Source organism: Mytilus californianus, unplaced genomic scaffold (assembly GCF_021869535.1).
Source record: "Mytilus californianus isolate M0D057914Y unplaced genomic scaffold, xbMytCali1.0.p SCAF_3, whole genome shotgun sequence".
Taxonomy (NCBI): domain Eukaryota; kingdom Metazoa; phylum Mollusca; class Bivalvia; order Mytilida; family Mytilidae; genus Mytilus; species Mytilus californianus.
Genome location: NW_026262679.1, coordinates 18,808,462 through 18,834,643, shown reverse-complemented (window position 1 = coordinate 18,834,643; position 26,182 = coordinate 18,808,462). Strand labels below are relative to the sequence as shown.

Here is a 26,182-nt window from a genome sequence, read left to right as displayed (position 1 = left end):
ACATCTCCTTTTTCCAAAATCACACACACCTTTGACTGTAACTTTATGTTCCCCAGTTCCAGGGTGAGTTACCTACCTTTGACTGTAACTTTATGTTCCCCAGTTCCAGGGTGAGTTACCTACCTTTGACTGTAACTTTATGTTCCCCAGTTCCAGGTTGAGTTACCTACCTTTGACTGTAACTTTATGTTCCCCAGTTCAAGGGTGAGTTACCTACCTTTGACTGTAACTTTATGTTCCCCAGTTCCAGGGTGAGTAATGAGATCTACTTGGATTGACACTTCACCAACAGGATCCCTATTGCCGAGTTCGTCCTGTGATGTTTGTGTACTGACAAATGTTTTTATCAAAGTATCGGTAGTTTGAGTATATAATGACAGAGCATATCTGAGTGACTGTAATTCAGGTGACTTGTCCAGGAACGTCTTCTTTAGACCCTGTCCTCCAGCATGGAAGAATTGCTTGATTGTATCCAAGGCCATGTCCAACACGGCACATTGTTTAGGACTTAAATTCTTCTCTGCCTCTTTTGACATATCCTACATTATATAGAACATTCACATTGTAAAAAATAATAAAAGTCACATTAAATGAATTTCTAATTTAAAGACAACCAGACAAGCAAAAATATTTATTCACATTAAATGAAATTCAAATTTAGACAATCAGAAAAGCAAAAATATTTGTTCAAATTAAATTCAATTCAAATTTAAAGACAACCAGAAAAGCAAAAATACCTTTACACATTAAATGTAATTCAAATTTAAAGACAACCAGATAATCTTTAACTGTTTCAAAACAAATAAATCGGCTTTGATTCATCTCAATTAGTTTCTTTAAGTCACTGTAGTATTTAAACCAGCCATGTAGAATTATTTAAATCATTCAAATTTTAAAACTTCCTTTAAACTTATGTAATATATCTTTAGTGTCAACTCAAAGTTCTCATTTCCCAGCATTCTTAAAACATTGACAGATTTGTCTGAAAATTTCAGGGCAGATAGATCTTGACCTGATAATCAGTTTTACTCTTGTCAGATTTACTCTAAATGCTTTGGTTTCAGAGATATAAGCCAAAATCTACATTTTACCCCTATGTAAACCTTTTAAAAATGCTTATTATCTATTTTTTTTTACATACATTTAAAATATAAATTATCTGAACAGAGCTACAGCTTTGACTTTTTTTTGCATATTTTCCATAATATTATTTTATTTATCTAATTAAATCTACAGCTTTTCACTTGAGAAACAATTTTGCTGTAAACATCATTATTTAATCAGAACATGCACTACAGAAGCATTTCAAGCTGTCATGCATAATTTTAAAAATAACCATAGCATGCAAAAATCATTTCTTAATGTACATGTACATATGGCAGTGAAAAAAAAGTAGAAAGTTGAAAGTCCTACTAGAAACTATAAGACAATCTAGTCAAAGAAACACATGGACATTCCCTTTTAAAGTAGTTTTATAATAACTCTTGAAGAGATTTACCAAATGGGAATCAGCAATGTGATAATGCAAATGAAGTCTGGAAGGCATAAGGATTGGCAATACCTGAGTGAACATTTTATATGGACTAATGAGTAAGCACTTTTTACACACAATAATTTAAATTCAACTTCTAATCTAATCAAAAATAAATTCCAACCTACTCTTTGTAAAGTACATGATTTGCTAAAGGAAACCCTAAAAGTGATTCTGATAAAAAAATAAAAAATAAATAGTAGGTGTACAATAGCATTATGGTGAAGAGCGTGAGAAAGTTTGATTATCATCAGGGGTTTAGGAGAAGCTGATACAAATGCCTACTATAGTGTGCAGATATGACGACTTCAAGGTCATCTCTACGTCAATCAAATTAAAACCTATCTCGCATTGCTTCTATTTTCAGAAACCATTCAGTTTTAAATTAGATTGTCCCTACGTAAGCCCAAAATATTATTTCGAAGAAGAAATCAAATAGGAAAGTGCAAAAGTAAGATTCTTTGAAAGTTTCACAAAGTTCTGTAACTAACTGTTCAGCAGCGTTACAAAATTCAAAAAAGTTAACTGTATGAGTGGTCAGTTACATTTTGAAGGTAAAAGAAAAGGTATGAAAAGTTCACTTTGGCCTCTTCCATTGGAAAATCAAAAAGTATTAAAATTCTATCCAATAATAATGATCTGAGATATTCACAAGGCATTACTATGTAATATATTAGTATCTATATTCTTGAATTGGATTTAGGGTTTCAAACTTCTTACAATTTATACTGCAAAAACTTCCAAATTAGCCTCATTTTGAGATCTTGTCATTCTAATCTAGAACGGAGCCAAAATCAGGTTGTCAGATGAACCATGCCAGATGGACATGTACACCATAAACCAAATAAAGTTGGCTTATTGCAATAGTACCTGTGAAGGGGACCTAACCATGAAAACTTAAAGTTGATAAATGTTCCATGAAAAGGAGGTCAAGTTCAGATGAAGCCTGCCATATGGTGATGTACACCTTGCAATCATTCCATATACCTACTAGAATACTGTGAGCAGATCACACAAATTAATACTACCACTCCATATAACCACTTGAAAAGAATTATCATTATATATGGAACATAAAAGTCCATATTTTTGTTTGAGAAATCAGAAATAATTCTGATCAAAGAGTAAAATAGAATGTGCACAAGGGCATTATGTCATGTAGAATCTGCAAAAGTTAAGATTGAAATCCATCAACTGGTTTAGGAGGAGTTGTAGATGGGGTATGAAATTGAAAAGTCCATGTTTTTGTATGGGAAACTCCAGAAATCATTCTGATCAAAGAAAAATAGAAGCACAAGTACATATGTAATAAAGATTTTGTGAAAGTTTTGTTATAATTCATTTTTTAGTTAAGAAGAAATTGGTCTTTATTTTTAGGTAAACAGCCTAATAATTCTGGGTCTGTATGGTGATAACATAAGAGTATACAGGTTTAATGTGCATTGTCACATACTTCTCCCATGAAAAAAAAAATCATTTTTAAATAAAAAAAAAAAAATGTAAAAAATTCGCACAGGTTTAACCAACGATTAGAATTTCTGTATTATTAATATTTTGTCATAATGACTCACTATGCCTTAACAGTGACCTACTTTATAAAAATACACGTCTGATTTCAGCTGATCTAAGGCGATCATCAAAGTACACATGCAAGCAGATTCATATGATATTAAATCTTGAAGTACTAGATATGAACTATAATTCTAATCTAACTTTATGTGTCATGAAAAAAAGAAGTATTCAAACATTAAATATATGTATTGGTGACTTTTTTTTTTACCGGAGGAAACATTATGTTAAGACATATAGATATGAATCAAGAAAGCACTTGGATGGTAAAACAAAGGAATCTCTGACATTGTCCATTCTTTATATCAGTTAGACAAACTAACAATGGTTTGTTTCTATATATGTGTAAAAGTTTAGAAATCAGGTTATGGATAATTAAAATGTATAATCTGGGCATTTTTCAGGCCATTTCATTTTGCCATTATTAAAGATAATACACAATTTCAAATGATGAACTTCCCATTTAAGGATCTTATGTGTTTTTATGTTGTGCAGTGGTATGGTATTATATTGTACTATAAAAGTAATATTATTTGTGAAAAACATAAATGTTATGTTTTTTATATATATATTGAAATATTTTCTTCTACAAGTGTGAAAACTACAATTACATGGTGCACATTTTTTCGATTCTGTTTAATCTTAAAAAAATAAATAAAAAAATAACTGACTGTAATCAACTTAAAAACAAAATAAATTCATAAAACAAATGACAATTACATGAAATCAAAGGGAGACAACAATTGATACAACACAAGGTTTCACCTGGATCATAGGCACATTCATGGGCATTTGGCTGACATGGTTTAGGAAAAGGCGAGAGACATCTTCAATCTTAGCCTGTGCTGTCCCAGGCAAGGGTATAAGCTGAAAGAGCATAGCCATAATTCATACCTCAGTCCATTTCCAACATATCATGACAAATACACAAGTTATATAAAATAAAATATATTTCGACATGCTTTGGTCTTCTCCCATGATAAAAAATTTGTCATAGAGAGAGTTGTTTCATTCATTCTGTTGTAGAAAATGTATTCATGCAAGAAATTTCAATCTTATATACATTTTTAAGAACAATTCTCCATAAATCAAAAAGCAGGTGAAAGGTCAAGGTAAAAGGGATACACAAACTGTCTAAAGACTACAACCAACATTTGGTAAAATAACTGAAAAATAAAAAAATCCATAAAAATGACAATATTGTATCTCAGCCATCATAGTGATAAAAGCTAACAACGTAAACAAGAAAGGTGGCTCCTTGACTTACACCACCAAAGATAAAGCGTCTAGGTTTATCAAAACCACCTTTGGCTGTTAATGTTAAGTACTGAAATGGTACAGGTATAAATATATCATTAAACTATATTGTAAAGAAAAGAGGTGGCATTCTGGCTCCCTGGTTACCAACTGTCTAGGTTCATCAAAAGAACTTTAGTTATTAATCATAATTTTTGAAATAATACAAATACACATAAATCAAAATTTTAATTTGTCGGGAAGCTGTTCAGTACATACAGGACGGAATCTGCAAATATCACTATGCTTTTTGGACTGAAAAATTTTCATCCATATATAAAAAAATATTATGATATAGTCCTTTAGAGAAAAACCAGTCACCATTTATATGAATATAAGCAAAGATATATAAATAAATGCTGAAAACCATATCCAGTCATATGTAACATGTCTTAAATCTGTCATTCTAAAATACAGTTTAATTCATTGCTGTACTAAAGTGTGGTTAAATGTACAATAATACTTAAGTTAAATTTCCAATTAGTAAAATAAAATATTTCTATATGTCATTGTAAAGTAACTATTAAGGATGTTAGCATATATATTTCCACTATAGCACACTGTTTCATTAGTACATTAAAATAACAGATTTTTGTCCTGGTTATATATTCTATAAAGCATGGTTTTAAACAACCTTCAAAACAGAGGCTTCCTCCTTCATCAGTCTTTTATTTTAATCATAACTATGTCTTATATAAAAGATTTTTATGAGCCGTATTTTAGAAATAACTATCATTACATGTAAGAAGGCTGACTTAGTAAACCGAAGATGTTTGACAAGGGAGGAGCTCTATTTTGGAGATTTTAAACTTTACAATCGTGTCAATACCCTAAGATCTTTGTCTTTGTTGTCGTCTTTAGTCTTCAAAAATACATAACATATAATTTCACAGTACTCAAAATAAACTGCAATGTCATATATGCTACTGCAATGTAAAATTAACACTAAATTGATATACTTATCAGGCATTTTAAATACTTTATAAGAAACAGTGTGTCATTGACATTATAATAAGTACCATTGGATAAAAAGTGGACAGCACTACCATAACAATTTAAATTCAAATAGACCAATAGATAAATAGCTCTTATTTGATATGAGCTCCTAACAGCTGGAACACATGAAGTTCATCTTCTATTATTCAAATCATTACCTAGCTGTTGAAAATCAGTATCCTGATTCTTCCAGAAGACAATGCAGCAAACTGCTTGATGAGGAACAGCAATAAAAAAAAATTCAATTCTACTTGAGTCTTGCAATATTGTTTCAAGTACAATACCCCATATTTTATAGTAATTCAAATCCCATCTTCAACTATAATTCAATGTTAAATCATTAAAACATCACTGTAAACATAAAATATGTTAATTACCTGTCTTGGATCAGAGAGGGGAGGAAGCACAACTATTTTCTCCATTGTATACACTACTATTCTCCATAGCTCCTGAAAGTTGAAAATTTAAACTATCAATGAAATACAATATGTTTTAATTATGTCATATATCTTTAATATATAGAGTTCTTAATGGCGCATGATGTAGGCATATCAATTACAAGAATGTGTCCATAGTACATGAATGCCCCACTCGCACTATCATTTTCTATGTTCAGTGGACCCTGAAATTGGGGTCAAAACTCTAATTTGGCATTAAAATTAGAAAGATCATATCATAGGGAACATGTGTACTAAGTTTCAAGTTGATTGGACTTCAACTTCATCAAAAACTACCTTGACCAAAAACTTTAACCTGAAGCAGCACTGACAGTCGGACGGACAAACGAACGCACAGACCAAAAAACATAATGCCCATAAATGGGGCATAAAAATATAAATTTCTGAAATACTAATGAAAATTGGCCTATTGGGTTAAGTTGATCTCATACACAGATCTGATAAAGACTTGATATGAAGCAGCAATCTAGTTTTGAATATAATAGGATAATATATAGAAGTTGTATTTGTAACACTTCTTAACAGTAAACTTATATACAAAGGGAGTTAACAGTTGTTGTTCTAAATTGACTATCATGCATTTCTTTTTTCTGTATGCTCATTCAATCATCTCCAATAAAAAGCTTCATATATGGTTTGCAGCATATTTTAATATATTTTGCCGCACTTAATTGTTATATATTGTAATAAATGGAGAATGTGTCCATGCCCCTGCTTGCATATAACATCATAATGTAATTAACAAGGGTAACACTAAATGCCCCTTTCACTGCGGCAGGGGCATAAACATTTTATTTTCCTTCCCACAAACTAAAGCCAATAAGGAAGTAACTTTTTCACCCTTTTAAGAAAAATATGCATTGGCTGATTCCATTTTTTTTATTTAAGCAAAACTTTTATTATTTGTTTTGATATATATAATTTAATATACAGTTGAATGGATCATATAGTTTTAAGCTTTGATGAGCAATCTTTTCAAAATATTCTTTTCTTATGTACCTAAGTAAACTAATGACACTACAACTAATCTTTTTAATGTTTCCTATATAATTTTCCTCAACATTTTGCACCAATAATATCCTTAAACGTAGCTTATTAACCATCTTAGTGTTCCCATAACCCACATTTCCTTACTAAATGACACTTAGTCTATGACCTGTTGTGCGACCTAACAAAAGATAATGGTCAGGAATTTGGGCAAGTTTATTATCTTCTGTTATTTTCCCCTAGCAGTAGTTGACGTCTCTTCATAATGAAATGTATAAAGCAGTAATTTCCCCCTGTATAAATCATTGATGGCAATTAACAATTTAATTAACAAATAAACAATAAACTAGGATATTCTAAGTATGCAGTAATTTCTGCCTGTATGGTAATTAAACATTTAACATTTTACAGTATATTGTAAATAAGATTACAATAATATATATAACCTGGGGGTACCCAAATTGCACCTATTTTGACAGTTTTTTCACCAACATTTATTTTTGATCCAGACAAAAGTTTCCATTCTGTGTTTATTTTGTAGATATATCCTTATTTACTATAGAGTCCAACCAATTGAACCATATTGAATCATAGAAAAATGGGTTTGAACCGACCTCCAAACGACCCATGATTCTGTAATGAGGAGTACCCAAATTCCATCCATGCTTAAATTCACATCTGTAAAAATCGAATAACTGATGTTTTGTCTTATTTCTACAAATATTTAGAATAATTTGACAATAGCCCATGCTTACTATTCATTTTTTAAGAAATTGATGCCTGTAACATATTTTAATTGCTTATTTTTTTGTTGATGTTGCAGGGCGACGTTTCAGTAGATTTTACTTTTTGGAGCAAATACTTCATCTGTTGATATTTACTGTGATCATTTTGTGTATACCTAAATATATTTAGCTATTAAAGTTGAAAGGCGTGCATAATGTCAGATAATAAAAATAAAAAATTGTTAATTCTCTAATAAAACTTGAAATTCAGCCTAAATTGTTGATGGTTACAGTCCCCTTTAATACTATACCTTGAGTAATCTTTTCAGCACAGTCTTTTCACACACTCTGGCAAACAGTTGTAAGCTGAAGCAAACATTGTAGTGATAAGTAAAACTTTCATTCCAAATAATCCAATAGAAAATAGTTAGTATCTTGCAAAATCAAAATAAATTAGTTCTAGAAATTTATGATGCAGTTTCAAACTGAAAAAAAAATCCATGGTTAGTAGTTTTCTATGTTAGTCTTTTTTAATTATTTTCTCACGCAGAGTATAGCAAGGCTGACACAAAAGCAAGTTCATGATATCTTTACCTAGCTACTTTTAAAACACTATCCATCACAAATACATGCCATCCATTAAGGATTGTAGAACTGACTGGGATATTTTTAAATATTTAAATGACTGTATGAATTACACAGCCCTTTTCCTCTGTAAAACCTACCTGCTATCTAAAACATCCATTAAGGGTCGTAGCACCGTGTAACTTTCTTGTTGAATGTTATTTCTCTGACTGGGTTGAGCAAGGGAGACCTGTCCAGCACCCTTTACTTTGGCCAATAAAGCACCAAGTTCCTGCATGCTCTGTTGAATTTGTGATTCCAAACTTTTGGCGAAGGTTGTTGCTAAATTATCTAACACAGTATTAAGTTTCTGCTGAAGTTCATTTAAAATCTGTGCTGCTGATTCATCTAACTGTGAACAGAAAACAGAGAAAATCGTTATTTTAAATTGCTCCATAACTGGGAAACTATTTGAACTCCTGCTCAATTTCAGCATTCTAGATGCAAAAGCCTGCTAATCAAAACTGTTAATGAAGCTGTTCTTTTGAGTATGAAAGTAACTGAAGTTTCAGCAAATGGACCACAATCCAGTATTTGAGGTTAAGGTAATACCCTCTAACTTAACACCTGGACTTAAAACAATTAACCTATAAGTTAGCATAATTTTTTCAGTGCAGATTATGGGTGTTCCCCATTTTCATGACATTGCTGGGTCCACCATTAATCAAAGTGCTGGATAGCACCTGTGGAAAGTTTGCAACGGTAGATGTGTAATATTTCAAATAGGTTGTAAATGTGTAGATTGGGTGTTTAACTTTTTTTCTGACTTTAAAAAAAAATTACTTAATACAAGAAATAATTGTAACATGATGCTGTTACGAAGTCTTCCAAACAAAACTCCCATAATTAGTCATTCCCAGGAAGCGGGTGGGAGTGACCCCAGGGGATTCGCCTTTAATTTCATTTGATTTGTTTTATTGTCCCATACAAGAATATATATGGTTTCGAGGTGGGGATCTTGACCGTTTAAAAGTTCTCAAAACAGGATGGGGTGGGGGTGACACCCAGGGACTCCCCCTATATTTCATTTGATATGTTTTATTGTCCCATACAAGAATATATATGGTTTAGGGGTGGGGATCTCGACCATTTACAAGTTTTCAAAAAGAAGGGGGGTGGGGTAACCCTTGTGGACTTCCTCTATATTTCATTTGATTTGTTTTATTGTCCCATACAAGAATATATATGGTTTATGGGTGGTGATCTCAATTGTTTACAAGTTCTTAAACAGGAAGGGGGTGGGAGTGACCCCAGGGGACTCTCCTTTTATTTCATTTGATTGTTTTATTGTCCCGTATAAGAATATATATGGTTTCTGGGTGGGGATCTTTACCGTTTACAAGTTCTCAAAACAGGATGGGGTGGGGGTGACACCCAGGGACTCCCCCTATATTTCATTTGACTTGTTTTATTGTCCCATACAAGAATATATATGGTTTAGGGGTGGGGATCTCAAATGTTTACAAGTTTTCAAAAAGAAGTGGGGTGGGGTGACCCCCTGTGGACTTCCTCTATATTTCATTTGATTTGTTTTATTGTCCCATACAATAATATATATGATATGTAGAGACAACAACATCTGGGTTACCGCAAGGTGATAGTTTTATTGAGTCGACATGTTTCGCCGCTAATGCGGCGTCATCAGGACAATATTACAGAGTTTACATGTTCATAAAGTGTATATAATGCGGTTGTATTAATTATGACGTACATGAATAAAAATGAAAGTGAAAATGTAAAAATAGTGTTCATAATGTAGCAAGAATAAAAGTTAAAAATAGAAATAAAAACAAATGTTTATCTTGACTGGTATGTTCCGTAGTCACTGTGAATGAGGTTTATATTGTTTGTACTATGGTATCCTGTAGTAAAACTGTAGTTCACATTGTATGGTTTTGATGATAAATCACGGTATTTTTCCAGTCCGACGTAATCTGAGTATTTCTTTAACAGGGCGGATGTTTCTTCTAAATCCTTCTCCTTCGTTGGCGGTGCGGTGAAGGGGGTGTCTTGTTCATCATCGTCTGATGATAGGTAGAGGTCGTGTACTAAAAAGCTGGAAGGGTGGGTGGTCTTCTTCTGTTGTTTTTCTGTCATTCTTCTCGTGGCTTCATCCCCAACGATTAAGTTGAATTTGGGGGTCCTGGTGCGGGCTTCTGGTGGTGGTGTCCATTTTTTAACTTTTTCTGCCATTTCGCGTGGGGTTTTCTGTTGTACGATTAAATCGTCTGCATATTCCATTTCATGTTTTAATTTGAGATGCCGTACAGCTATGTCCTTTCTTAGAAATTTTGATTGGCACCATCGGCAGCGGTATTCCGTTATAGTGGCTCCGTGATAAATGTTGTAGTGTCTTCGCATCGATTGTAATGTCTTGAATTTTTTGCTGCATTTTGTGCACAATATTGTGATGGGGTCTGTTGGTCTATTCCTCGGCGTAATTTTGGTATTTGCCATTTGGTTAGACCCTGAGATTTAATCCCCAGGGCGTCTGCGTGTTCATGTATTGGATGAATGCTTCTTCAGTCCTGAGACGTGTATTGATGTTAGCGACGGTTGTGCAGATACCGGCGACTGTTACGTCGTCGATACTGTGGTTTGCGGTTGCGAAGTGCTTCGAGACGGGTTTATACTGGTTATTGTTGCGGATGTCTTGTTTGTGGCCATAAAATCTTTCAATAAGGGTGTTTCCTGTTTGTCCGATGTACTGTTTTTCACATCTGCGGCATTGGATAATATAAATTACATTGGATGAGTTGCAGTTGATTGATTCTCTGATCTGATATTGAATTTTATTGGAGTGGCTGGTGATGTTGCGGGTGGTTAACATCAATCGGCAAATGTGGCAATTTCTTTTACAAGGGCCACTTCCGGGGTCCCTTGTACAGCGTTTTAAGTCACTTCTTACTAGTAGTTGGCGTAAATTGGGGGTTCTCCGAGGTGTGAGGATCATTTTGGCTTGGCTAATCCTGTAAGTTTCTGGAGATCGTTCTAGGATGTCTTTCCGTTGGTTTATGATTTGTTGGATATGCGGGTTGTGCGGGTTGTGGCAAGTGGTGAAGGTTATGGTTTTCTCCGATGTTTTTTCTTTAACAATGAGTAAATTTCGTCGATCCTTCTGTCTGGCGGTTTTTATAGCTTGGTTAAGGAGGTTAATAGGGTATCCCCTTTTTCGGAAATTATTTTTCATGATTTCAGCGTGTTGTTCAAAGTCTCTCAAGGTACTGCAAATTCGTCTGATGCGGATGGCTTGGCTGTATGGAATGCTTCGTTTTTGGCTTTGCGGGTGGCAAGAGTTGTAATGTAGGTATAGGTGTGCGTCTGTGGGTTTGGTATATAGACTGGTTCTGAGGTTGCCCTGGTTATCTTTTCTAATAATGGTGTCTAGAAAATGAATTTCCGTGTCACTGATTTCAAAGGTGAATTTGATTGTCTTATGGTACGAATTCAGGCTAATTTTGAAGGCATCAAGGGCCTCGCAAGAGTGTGGCCAAATCATGAATATATCGTCAATATAACGTAACCATACTAGCGGCTTGTGCGGTTGTGATTCTAGGAATTTCTGTTCGAGGTTGTCCATAAAAATGATGGCGTATTCTGGGGCCATTTTTGTTCCCATACTGGTACCGTTGGTCTGTAGATAGAACTCGTTGTTGAATTCAAAGCAATTTTTGGTGAGTATGAAATGAATAAATCGAAGAATGATCCAGGTTGGTATTTCCTTTTCCGCTCGGGTCTCGAGCTTTTCTTTGGTGGCAAGTATTCCTTCTCTATGCGGTATGGACGTATACAAAGATTTCACATCGGCGGTCACTAATATACTATTTTGTGGGATTGGGGTTATTTTATTTATTTCATTCAGGAATTGTGTGGTATCTTTCAGATATGATTTCACGTTCTGTGCTAGCGGTTTTAAAATATTGTCTACTACTTCTGACATATTTGCGGTGGGTGCGTTTACTGCAGAGACTATGGGTCTTCCGGGATTCCCTGGTTTATGTATCTTTGGAAGTAGGTAAAAGATTGGGGTTCTCCAATTCTTTGGGATAATGTATTTGGCTAAGTTGGTGCTAATTTTATTATGTATAGAGTTAACAAAATTTGTGATTTCTTTTGTGATCTTTGGGTTCAAATCTTCATTTAATATAGTGTAAGTATCGCGGTCTTCTAATTGTCTGTGGGCCTCTTGTATATATTCGTGTAGGTTTAAAATAACTACGGCTCCTCCTTTGTCTGCGGGTTTGATAATGATGTTCGGGTTTTCTCGTAGTTCTGTAATGGCGGTTCTTTCTTCTCGGCTGATGTTGTGGTATCGTCGTTTTGGTGTGCTGAGATCGTTAACTATTTCCTCGGTTATAACATTTAAATAGGTGTCTAGTTGTTTATTTTGGCTGGCTTTTGGTACCCAACCTGATGGAGGTTTGTACGGGTCAACTGGTGTTGTTGCGGATCTTTCTTCTCCTTGAAAATGATGTTTAAGGCGTATCGTGCGGTTGAATAGTAGCGTGTCGCGAATTAGGCTGATCTTATGTTGCGGTGCTGGGATGGGACTAAATCCGAGACCTTTGGCTAGAAGGGTAAGTTGCGGTTCTGTGAGTTTGTGGTTCGATAAGTTAACGACGGCGTTGTGGGGTATATTGGCTATGTTCTGTAGTTTCTTGTATCTATTCCGTTTAATGAACTTGCGGTTTCTGTGGGGCATTTTTCTACTTTCTAACAGGGGTTTTCATATCGTTATCTACTGAGACTCTTGTTTTCTGCATAAGTTGTTGGATGTGGTCCATTTCTTCTTCTGAGGTTAGTTCAGTGAGGTTGGTTTCCGTTTCCATAATGTGTTCTTTGATTGTATTGCATCTTTCAGCCCAATATTCCGTTAAAAGGTTAACTAAATCTTGACCAAATTTAATTTGTGCTCCTTCCCATTTAATGAGAAAGCGGGGGTTGGTATCTGGGACCTGCGGTTTAATGTTGCACCGTAAAGTTTTCGGTACAGTGTCTTTTTCCTTACATCTGGTGAGGTATTGTAGGTGGTTCTGGCTGCGGATGAATTTAATGTTCAATTTCCGTAAGGTTCTAAAGTGGGCTAAGTTTTTTTCTTGGATGGTTATCGTAGTAGGAGCGGGTGCGGTTGCGGGTGCGGTTGTATTATCCTCCATATCTTCGTCGCGGGTTTTCCTTTTCTTCGAGGTATGGGCGGTTTCTTCAGTGAGGTTGGTGGTAGAATGGAACTGGTCGGTAGACATGAGGCTAACGGTTGTAACTACAACGCAGGACGGCTAAGGTGGATCGTGTGCGGATGCAGGGGTTCACAGAAAAATAAATAATTTGTGACGAGTGAACCAACACCTTCTAACGGAAAAGCTGGTAGAGTAACCAAGATGGATACCGAAGTATGCTGCGGTTGTCTTAAAACCTCATGGAAATATAATATGTAGAGACAACAACATCTGGGTTACCGCAAGGTGATAGTTTTATTGAGTCGACATGTTTCGCCGCTAATGCGGCGTCATCAGGACAATATTACAGAGTTTACATGTTCATAAAGTGTATATAATGCGGTTGTTTTAATTATGACGTACATGAATAAAAATGAAAGTGAAAATGTAAAAATAGTGTTCATAATGTAGCAAGAATAAAAGTTAAAAATAGAAATAAAAACAAATGTTTATCTTGACTGGTATGTTCCGTAGTCACTGTGAATGAGGTTTATATTGTTTGTACTATGGTATCCTGTAGTAAAACTGTAGTTCACATTGTATGGTTTTGATGATAAATCACGGTATTTTTCCAGTCCGACGTAATCTGAGTATTTCTTTAACAGGGCGGATGTTTCTTCTAAATCCTTCTACTTCGTTGGCGGTGCGGTGAAGGGGGTGTCTTGTTCATCATCGTCTGATGATAGGTAGAGGTCGTGTACTAAAAAGCTGGAAGGGTGGGTGGTCTTCTTCTGTTGTTTTTCTGTCATTCTTCTCGTGGCTTCATCCCCAACGATTAAGTTGAATTTGGGGGTCCTGGTGCGGGCTTCTGGTGGTGGTGTCCATTTTTTAACTTTTTCTGCCATTATTAGAAAAGATAACCAGGGCAACCTCAGAACCAGTCTATATACCAAACCCACAGACGCACACCTATACCTACATTACAACTCTTGCCACCCGCAAAGCCAAAAACGAAGCATTCCATACAGCCAAGCCATCCGCATCAGACGAATTTGCAGTACCTTGAGAGACTTTGAACAACACGCTGAAATCATGAAAAATAATTTCCGAAAAAGGGGATACCCTATTAACCTCCTTAACCAAGCTATAAAAACCGCCAGACAGAAGGATCGACGAAATTTACTCATTGTTAAAGAAAAAACATCGGAGAAAACCATAACCTTCACCACTTGCCACAACCCGCACAACCCGCATATCCAACAAATCATAAACCAACGGAAAGACATCCTAGAACGATCTCCAGAAACTTACAGGATTAGCCAAGCCAAAATGATCCTCACACCTCGGAGAACCCCCAATTTACGCCAACTACTAGTAAGAAGTGACTTAAAACGCTGTACAAGGGACCCCGGAAGTGGCCCTTGTAAAAGAAATTGCCACATTTGCCGATTGATGTTAACCACCCGCAACATCACCAGCCACTCCAATAAAATTCAATATCAGATCAGAGAATCAATCAACTGCAACTCATCCAATGTAATTTATATTATCCAATGCCGCAGATGTGAAAAACAGTACATCGGACAAACAGGAAACACCCTTATTGAAAGATTTTATGGCCACAAACAAGACATCCGCAACAATAACCAGTATAAACCCGTCTCGAAGCACTTCGCAACCGCAAACCACAGTATCGACGACGTAACAGTCGCCGGTATCTGCACAACCGTCGCTAACATCAATACACGTCTCAGGACTGAAGAAGCATTCATCCAATACATGAACACGCAGACGCCCTGGGGATTAAATCTCAGGGTCTAACCAAATGGCAAATACCAAAATTACGCCGAGGAATAGACCAACAGACCCCATCACAATATTGTGCACAAAATGCAGCAAAAAATTCAAGACATTACAATCGATGCGAAGACACTACAACATTTATCACGGAGCCACTATAACGGAATACCGCTGCCGATGGTGCCAATCAAAATTTCTAAGAAAGGACATAGCTGTACGGCATCTCAAATTAAAACATGAAATGGAATATGCAGACGATTTAATCGTACAACAGAAAACCCCACGCGAAATGGCAGAAAAAGTTAAAAAATGGACACCACCACCAGAAGCCCGCACCAGGACCCCCAAATTCAACTTAATCGTTGGGGATGAAGCCACGAGAAGAATGACAGAAAAACAACAGAAGAAGACCACCCACCCTTCCAGCTTTTTAGTACACGACCTCTACCTATCATCAGACGATGATGAACAAGACACCCCCTTCACCGCACCGCCAACGAAGGAGAAGGATTTAGAAGAAACATCCGCCCTGTTAAAGAAATACTCAGATTACGTCGGACTGGAAAAATACCGTGATTTATCATCAAAACCATACAATGTGAACTACAGTTTTACTACAGGATACCATAGTACAAACAATATAAACCTCATTCACAGTGACTACGGAACATACCAGTCAAGATAAACATTTGTTTTTATTTCTATTTTTAACTTTTATTCTTGCTACATTATGAACACTATTTTTACATTTTCACTTTCATTTTTATTCATGTACGTCATAATTAATACAACCGCATTATATACACTTTATGAACATGTAAACTCTGTAATATTGTCCTGATGACGCCGCATTAGCGGCGAAACATGTCGACTCAATAAAACTATCACCTTGCGGTAACCCAGATGTTGTTGTCTCTACATATTATATTTCCATGAGGTTTTAAGACAACCGCAGCATACTTCGGTATCCATCTTGGTTACTCTACCAGCTTTTCCGTTAGAAGGTGTTGGTTCACTCGTCACAAATAATATATATGGTTTAGGGGTGGGGATCTCAACCGTTTACTAGTTATCAAACAGAAGGGGTAGGGACTGATCCAGAGGGACTCCCGCTATATTTCATTTGATTTGTTTTATGATCCTGTGATCATTACTGAAAACCGTGTGTGTCTATCACTTACTGTTTTCACGTTATAGTCATTTGAAAATTTTAAAAAATAAATCCCATAGGGTTCTATAGTAAATCCCTCCCTTCTGTTGGCCCCTCAAAATACCACTCAAGAAGAAAAATGATAAGAACTGAGCAAAACAATAAGTCTCCAAACTTTGTTTGGGAGACTTAATAGCAAGTAGTATAATTACGAATTTTGTTATAGTCCGATTTTCTGATGTCGATTATGTAATAGGCCGAGTTTATTATAGTCTGAGTTTGTTGTGGGCCGAGATGAGATACCGGGATACTTTCAATACACTCGGGCTTTTACGTCTTTAATTAACATTATAAAAATAGTAGTAAGCGTTGAAAAATGTTCATTCATGAAATATTTTAAACACAGTATTTATTTTCTCTTCAACCGGAGGACGGGAGGAAACCCCTAAAACCGGGATTATAGTTCTCCCGTTGATATGGATCTCATGCATGTCTGGGGAATACCGATAAAAGCATAACATAGAAACTGCTGTCTCGTGTAGATGTGTATTGATTTTACTTTACGCGCAGCGAAGATCCGCGAAGTAGTGTTTGTGATAGCCATTTTCAAAATGAAGTTGAATTATTTGAATTATCGATGAACATTCAGTACATTTTAATTCAAACTGTAAGCTTATCAAAATAGAAGTAACTCAAAATTTCTAGAGCATCTTCCTAGAATTAGTTGTCAAACACCAGTACTACATTATCTAGGAGTAGAACACACATCCTAAAGTAAGATAGTCTGTCACTTCCGGTTTGAGGCCAATGCCTTAGGAAAGTTTTTGCTATAACAAGCTATAGCAAACTTTCCAAAAATGATAACAATGTCCAAATAATCAAAACTTTTCAAACTTAAATATATCAGTACGAGTTTGAGCAGGTAAATGATCAGTAAAGAATTCTTACCTTTTCTCCTCCCATAGATTCAAACACTTTTTCTAACTGTACCCTCAACTGTTGAATATTGTTCATTAAAGTACAAGCCTGAAATAAATTGTACATACAATATTTAATAATTGTTTACTATACATTCAATCATTTTCACTTGATTATACAGCAAATAAATATTTGTCTGAATCTAATAAAACTTTACACCTATACATTTCTATGTCATTTGGTTTCTTGTGAAGAGTTATCTCATTGACAATCATACCACATCTTCTTATTTTCATATACACCTAAACTCAAAATATCATGTACAATAATTTTGACCCTTCAGTTTCAAAATGTTTTATAAAAGGTTATATCAGGTTATACAAAATTTCTCAATCATCAAGTTCACCTTGTTCCAAAAATGTCCTTTACAACCAACATAATCATTAATCAGTTGAATAAAGTAAAAGGGCTTAAATGTAGGTCATAATATAAACCATAAGATCCATTTAAATATCTCAATGTGGTATATTATAGCTGACAGATCCATTTAAATATCTCAATGTGGTATATTATAGCTGACATATCCATTGAAATATCTCAATGTGGGATATCATAGCTGACAGATCCATTTAAATATCTCAATGTGGTATATTATAGCTGACAGATCCATTTAAATATCTCAATGTGGTATATTATAGCTGACAGATCCATTGAAATATCTCAATGTGGGATATTATAGCTGACAGATCCATTAAAATATCTCAATGTGGGATGTTATAGCTGACAGATCCATTGAAATATCTCAATGTAGGTCATTAGATAAACAGTAAGATATATTAAAGTATCTCCTTACAAGTTTGTGGGTTAAAATGCACTGGAGAAATAAACTGAGATGTTTCATTTAACTCAAGCCCATCCATAAGATTGTATGTATAATAGAACTAGTCTTGTATGTTAAACTCTACCCAAGTAACTGTAGGGAGAAATGTAGGTCAGAGTGACCTAATCCTAGTATAGTCTAAAATCCAAACTTACTTCTTTCTGTCTGTGTGTATACTTGTCAAAATCTCTACTAACGATGTCTGCATAGGCTAGGAGTACTTTATTTACAGTCTGAAAAATATATCATATCAAAATTATTATATTCCATTCAAAACAATCTGTCTAGAGATATCTCTCATTCAGTATATACCTATATGAAGTTATTTTCTTTCAAACAACAGGTCAGTCTTTTGAAGAAACAACCCAGACGATACAGAGTTTCAATGAAATGTGCTTCATGAAATAATGACCTGTGTAAGGTCATCATTTTCCCTGATCAAAATGCAAACAGCAGATAACTAAATCATTTAATACATTTGGTAATTATCATGTGTTGTTGCCAATTGGGATTTTACTTACAATTTTCCATCTTTAATAGGTTTCAGGCAGAAACAATCCTTTCCTTTGTATATTAGACTGAAATACCTTATAATATTTTATCCTGATTCTCAATTATGAAAGAAATAAAAGAAGAATGTGTCTGAGGACTTGAATGCCCATGCTCAAGCTTTGCAGCAAAAATGGGACGGATGGACGGAAAGACGGACGGTCAAGGGTAACACTAAATGCTCCCGCCACCTACAGCGGGGACATAAAATTGTATTGCCAAACAAAAGAAATAAAACAATCATTCTGCATAGTTTGTTAAAAATTGTTGGCAAAAAATCTGCTTTTCCACGGTGAAAATGAAATGGAACAAGAAAAAAACAACAAAGCATCCCTTTTTATAAAGTTAAAACAATAAATTACTTAAAATAGTGACTTGTATTTTTCATACACCATAACGATTCATTTGTTCCATGCTTTGTGCAAATAGTCATATTTAATTGTAACTGGACTGTGATTTTTAAAAAAGTTTATATCTAGATTAATTAGTCAGTTTTATTTCACATTATAAATGAGCTGCAGCAAGGCGTCAGTAAAATAGAATATAATCATGCAAATCTTTGCAGAAAATGATATTTTTAAACAGTATATAAGTCAGATAATGCTTATTTTAAGGTTTTTCTTGTTGTATAACACACCTTGAGGTGTCAGGATTGCCCAAAGAAAGACCTCCCTATGGCTGGTCTTTCATTTGATCAATTCTGTCACTCTTGGGAGTATTATACAACAAGAAAAACCTTAAAATATACATTATCAATAACTTCAGAATTATAACTTTTATAACTTATTGCTTGTTTTTTTAACTGAATAAAACAATCAAAAGTCAAACTGGATTATTCTAAAAGAATGTCTGAAAGCCAATATTGAATGCATTTTAAGGAAAAAATTAAAAGTTGCGTAAAAAGAAAAGAAATGTCCTTTAAATTCAACATTCGTTTTTGAGTTTCAATGAAATATTCCATGGTTAAAATGACAAATTTTGTTGACTGAAAACTTATGGAAATGCATGTAATACCTAATGGACAGAGACAAAGTACTGGTTGTTGGGAAGTATAGCCTAAAGGTGACTTGCCTTTAAAAACAAAGAATGACAACTGAACATTTTTTTCCATTTCCAATCTTGACTAATTACTTACATTGGCAAATCTCTGCATGTAAATTTTAACAATATCTGGATCAGGACATTCTAATTTTTTGATGACATCTGAACACTGATTCAACTGTGTGAATACATCTACAACTGACGAGGAAAATAATGCATGCTCTGCACTCTTCTGGAACTGTAATAGAAATATCCAAAAAACATTCAATAATATAGTTACAATAAATCAGTAAATATACAAACAAAAAGTGAATCTAACATAAATAACAATTTAGTGTTCAGCAGACCTCAAAAGTGGATATTTGAAAATGTAAACTTTAAATTGACGTTAGCAAGTTTTAAAATACATAACAGTTATTCCTTATCAAACGTAAATGCTAAACCTTGTCTGTTAAATTGAGAGCATACATACATCATCTTTCTTGTCTCTATCATAAGCACCATGTAAATATTCCATGGAGACATCGTCATTTTCATTTAACCACTGTAGCACAAATGGAACAAACCACCTAAAAATGAAATATTTATTTCACTTAACAGAGATAATGTCTATAGGCAAACATTTATTTCATAGTCATGGTAACATATTTTTATTCAGGGTTAGGGTTAGGGTTAGGGTTCAAATTTCGAATGTTTCAAGGCATACAATTTATGAAAGATGCATACCTGTTAACTGACCCGAATTTTGAGGGTTTGACCCGTGAATTAACCAGATCATCTGAGAATAATCCAGGATTTCATAATCAGACCTGAAGGATATTCAGGGATTTCCACAGTAAACAGAAGCAAATCAGTGACATATTTATCATACACCTGCTTTTACAGGGTGTGGTCATGGGAAAACGGTACAGGGATGTTTGATCATGGGTTTATCCTTCAAAATAGGGTCAATCAATAACATGTATCATACAACATTTTTGAATATGCAGGGTCTGTTCTGTTATAAACGCCTGCCATTGACTTTGGATTGAAGTGGACGTGGTCATAGAAATACAAAATCTGGTAGCTATACTCACTTAGGATATTCAGGGATATCTCCTTTAAACTGAGGCACATCATTAACATATTTATTATACAACTGTTTAACTTGGAAGTGGAGATTCATGTATTCTGAACTTTTACATGTTCTTTCTTTTTCATGAACTGAAATACAAAATTAAAATACAAATAACTGCAAACCTACATATTTTCAATGATAGTTTTGGGAAAGGCAATGTTATTCTTAAATTTAGTGTATACATAAATGTAGCCTCTAGTTATTCATAGCATAATTGTCAATGTAAGCCTTTCCATTCATTTTCAAATACATGTAAAAGAATGGATTTGTTAGATATGAGAAATACAAATCCTTTTACAAATTCACTATCACGAATATAGTTGATAGGTAGTATTTAAATTTAGTTTGGGCCGTTATATAGGAATAAACCTATAATTTCTGTCAGGTGCTCGATTAGGAAGTAAAACAAACCATACAGTATCTTAAATAAGGAAAAATATGTCTGGGAAAGCTGGGAAAATTGCCAATTGGTTGGAATTACAAAGTATCATACAATTTTCTATCTATAATAACTTACCTTGTAATGCATAGCATGCATCTTGTGCAAATAAAGTCCACATGTTAGAGGCACTGACTTGTCCAACATTTAGTTCTGATGGAAATCTATAATAACACAAATTATCATATAATTTAGTTATTTAAATTCTTGTAGTTTCAATAATTCATTCTTTCAGGATCCCAAACAGAATGAAAAAGTTGTGGACTATAACTGTTTACATCTTTGGAAAAAATAAGAAAGTATGCATTACTTGAATATGTCCGGAATGCATCATATCAGTAACAAGAGAATAAAATGTCACATACAAAAATAGGATTGTAGGAAAGTATACTACTGTAAAAATGTTAACTAAAAGGGATTGTTAAGTTAATGTTAGAACTAAATACATGTATGGGTAATTATAATATTCATGAGGGAAAACTAAACGAAACAAAACTTAAAATGCTACAAACAGAGCAAAATAAATATTACCAAAGAAAAGATTCAAAATAAAAGTAAATAACACAATATATAACCAAAAAGATAAATAAACAAACAATATAATACATAAAACAAACATGCAATAAAAAGAAGTAAAATCACAATTTATTAAACCAAAAACTAAAAAAAAAAATATTTGAAAACTAAAAAGAATGTTTGAGGGAAAAGAAATAAACAGGGAGAGGATTGGTGTTTTGTTGGATAATAAAAAACAATTGTTACTGATTTCTGAAGGACACATTTCTAGAATAATTTTCACCAAGGTGAGAAGTTTAGACACCTTCAATAAACTGTTGACACTGAGATATGTCTCAACTTTATATTTTTCTTTATAGTTTTATGCAAATGTTGAGAAATTAAAAGGGCAATACTTTAACATGTAAACAATGCAGAGCGTTTGAAGTCAACGAACCATGACTTAAGGTGCAGGTCAAAATAACCTCCCTGGAAACAGTAAATACCAATACAACTGTACACCAAATGCCATTCACTTGTCAAAAGTGGTTCCCTTTCAACTGACATAAACACAAATTATTACATTTAAACTAAGCAAAAGTTTGGAAATCCATTAACTATTACTGAGGGGAGGGGCCAAATAATTTCAATTTCAATGAGATGAGATGTGTCAATACTTATCCAACTGCATACCAAATATCATTTAACTACCACTATTGGTAACTTTTAAACTGACCTAATCACTAACTTCATTTTTAATGCCCGTGGAAAAACCACACCTAAATCTCACTTTTTTCAACTATCTTAGATCTACTTTTTGCCTTAGATAATTGCAACCCTTTGTTTTACTGCAATTTCAGAATTTATATAAACAAAGTGCATCATTTACTTAAAGCCAGGAAAAAAGCAAGGAATACTGTACAAGTTGTTCAACTTAGGGACTGATGAATTAAGTTAATAAACTGTTATCACAGAGATATGTCTCGTTTTTTGGTTATTTCGATAATGCAAATGTTGAAATTAAAATAGCAACACTTTTACATGTAAAGTTTTGCAAATATTCAAAGTCAATGAATCATGACTGAAAGTACATGGTTAAACAATCTCCATGGAAATGAGATGTGCCAATGCTAATACAACTGCATACCAAATACCATTGACTTATCATAAGTAGTTCCCTTTAAACAAACCTAAACACAAACTAATACATGTAAACTAAGCAAAATTTCAAATTCAATAAACCATAACTGAGGGGACGGGGTCAGATAATCTCCATTGTAATGAGATGTACCAATGCTAATACAACTGCATACCAAATATCATTGACCTACCACTAGTGGTTCCCCATAAACCGACCTAATCACAAACTAATACATGAAAACTAAGCAAAAGTTTCAAAGTCAATAGACCATGACTGAGGGGCCAAATAATCGCCATGGAAATGAGATATGCCAATGTTTATACAACTGCATACCAATTATCATTAACTTACCACTAGTGGTTCCCCATTAACTGACCTAATCACAAACTAATACATGAAAACTAAGCAAAAATTTCAAGTCAATAGACCATAACTGATGGGGCGGGGCCAAATAATCTCCATGGTAATGAGATGTGCCAATACTAATACAACTGCATACAAATATCTTTAATTTACCACTAGTGGTTCATCATAAACTAGACCTAATCACAAACTAATACATTGTTGACGCCACTGCCGCCGACAGCATACCTATGTCTCGCTTTTTGACTCCGTCAAGCGAGACAAAAACTTATTTATCATCATTGACATCAATATCATTATCCTAAGCATTTGAGCTTACAGAGGACAAAACAAGTAAATGAAACAAATTTCTCTTTTACTGTATACTGTAAATTCAGAAATTATTGCAAGGTTTTTATTATTGCAAATAATCTGACTGGGTGAGTATCAAAATAATACGAACTTGCATTTTGATATCCTATACATATAACTGTATACAGATTTTCCTGAAATCGCAATAATCAATTTCACATATTTGCCCTTTCTACAAAAATTGTAATAATAAATTCACACAATAATTTATGAACCTACAGTATAATCTTTTAACTTCATATGCTAACATATAATCTTTGAGAGCTATTACAGCACTATAACGTGGTAATTCACCGTTTCAGAATCTAAATGACTATGGGGATTTCATTTTGGTACCCGAAACGAAAATAACTTCACATCATTGGTTGAATATTTGTTGAATATCCATTGTTTAGGACGTTTTTAACAAATCACAATGTTGAGGTGTATGTTTTTGAAAATATAACTAAAATGAATTAGATTCTGAGATGGCGATTTAATCATAAGTTTGTCTTATTATTGGAAGTCATCACAGCTGTATAATCTGTACTATAAGTTTACATTATGAGTACAATATAATGTGGACAACAGCTGAATGAACATAGACTTACGGCCCTCCAGCCTTGATCAAATCGCCTTCAAGTTTTGGATCTATGATGACCTGCCTATTAATCAAACCATCATCATGATCATATGTTTTCATGTTTTTACAAATTTATCAAAATTTGATATATTTTGTTCTATTGAGACCGACATCATCATAAAACAGTAGTAAAATTAATTGACAAAGTCTCAGGAATCTTATTTTCTATTATTAGTTCTTCACAGTCCTACTAAACAAATGCCAATCCCAACCCCCTTTTGATACAGTCCTGCTAAACAAATGCCCATCCCAACCCCCTTTTGATACAGTCCTGCTAAACAAATGCCAATCCCAACCCCCTTTTGATACAGTCCTGCTAAACAAATGCCAATCCCAACCCCCTTTTGATACAGTCCTGCTAAACAAATGCCAATCCCAACCCCCTTTTGATACAGTCCTGCTAAACAAATGCCAATCCCAACCCCCTTTTGATACAGTCCTGCTAAACAAATGCCAATCCCAACCCCCTTTTGATAGGTATCAATAAAACTTTGAACCATACTAAGTTAGTCACTGAAAATGAACAAAACAATCTTTCATGAACATCATATTCATTACTGCAATAGTTGATACTAGAAAACTAGAGGAACTGTTAGCAAAGCTCACAAAATGATAACCTTGCCCTTATATAAACCAGTTGAAGTCGATGATTTCCTTAGGAATAATTAAAGAATAATTGAGATAAAAAAATAGTAAAGATTCTGAGAAACTGATAAATTGTAAAATTGTTCTTGTCCTGAATGAAATATCTGGTATTAGACATTGAAAAACTAACAATCGATAGAAAGATGTCCTTGTTCATTTAAGATCAGTCATTCTAACTGCCAGTCAGGATAAAAATAAAAATAAAACCAATTATCAACATAAATCTGCCACATCTGATTAAAAACATGAGGGGCGGAAGGAGGGGGTGTAGTCCTGAGTTCCTGAAATAAATTAAGCATTCATTCCCAGATCCCGAATATTAATCATTAATTTCCGAGTCCCGATATGGGTAAATCCCAAATTTGCGATAAAATAAAGGCCCTATCCTGAATCCCCCCCCCCAATAATGCAAAATTATATCTTTCCTGTACATATTGAAGCACAATATCAACAGCAAATATCAAGATAAGACTTTAAAGAATTCAATGTGTTTTCTTTCGACATTTATAAAGATATAGCTTTAATTAGCAGTAACATTCTTGTTTCTTGGACTAATACAGCGAATTACTGATTTAAGACATTTTCTATGGTTATAACAGTGACTTACTGATTTAAGACAGGTGTGTAACATTTTCTATCTTCCTCTATCACAGACACAATTAAAGCAATTAATTTCCTCCAGAATTCTAAACTATGAGCACTGGGACCTTCTTGGTCTATATTTACACTTTCTGAGGGATTCCCCTCTTGAAATTCTCGCTGATACAATTCATAACAATTGTCAAATAAGAACTGGTATGTTGACTTTATACATGCTATAACACAGTCTTTAACTACAGTACTGGCCCGTGGAGGACTTGGTAATTCTTGAACCTGGAAAAATTAATTTAATAAACTGTTTTTAATATTTGATATCAATCCTCTCTGAAAAAAAAAAAATATATCTTTATTATTCTACCACATGCAAAATAAATAAATGATTAAAATAAAGTGCAAATGAAATTACACAAAGTGTGGAATTCAAACTAAAATTGTATAGGTCTAAAACAGGGTTAATGCAAAAAAAAAAAAAAAATCACAATTTCACTTTGACCTTTTTTCGTCAGGTTACACTGCCATACCAATAAATTTCTTTGAAAAGCTTTCAGACTTATGTTTTACTTAATTTGAATTTACTGGATACAAATAACAACAGAAGACATATATTAAAAATAATGTGAATGATTAGAAAACATGCAAAAAACACGAGCTTGAAATAAAATCTTGGTATGTGACATCTGAATATGAGATACTTTTGTTTGTATTTACATATGGTCAGAAAAGTTGAAA

The 26,182-nt window shown here is 34.0% G+C and overlaps 1 protein-coding gene across 15 annotated transcripts in view; it reads right to left on the bottom strand.

The window, feature by feature from the left end:
- Positions 1 to 26,182, bottom strand: part of LOC127734058 (protein unc-13 homolog B-like) — a 166,763-nt gene that overhangs the window by 6,331 nt on the left and 134,250 nt on the right. For 12 of the 15 annotated variants that reach the window (XM_052243657.1, XM_052243656.1, XM_052243658.1 and 9 more), the window contains 12 exons: positions 25,461 to 25,726; positions 21,315 to 21,400; positions 20,757 to 20,883; positions 20,153 to 20,249; positions 19,775 to 19,918; positions 18,246 to 18,323; positions 17,241 to 17,318; positions 8,288 to 8,538; positions 7,874 to 7,928; positions 5,770 to 5,841; positions 3,866 to 3,967; positions 218 to 539 (listed from right to left, as the gene is read on the bottom strand). In XM_052243657.1, coding sequence (XP_052099617.1) covers positions 218 to 539; positions 3,866 to 3,967; positions 5,770 to 5,841; positions 7,874 to 7,928; positions 8,288 to 8,538; positions 17,241 to 17,318; positions 18,246 to 18,323; positions 19,775 to 19,918; positions 20,153 to 20,249; positions 20,757 to 20,883; positions 21,315 to 21,400; positions 25,461 to 25,726 — 1,678 coding nt within the window. Of the gene's footprint in view, positions 1 to 217; positions 540 to 3,865; positions 3,968 to 5,225; positions 5,259 to 5,769; positions 5,842 to 7,873; positions 7,929 to 8,287; positions 8,539 to 17,240; positions 17,319 to 18,245; positions 18,324 to 19,774; positions 19,919 to 20,152; positions 20,250 to 20,756; positions 20,884 to 21,314; positions 21,401 to 25,460; positions 25,727 to 26,182 lie in introns of those variants that run through there. The other 3 variants (XM_052243663.1, XR_007997393.1, XR_007997394.1) reach the window with 3 other exon arrangements.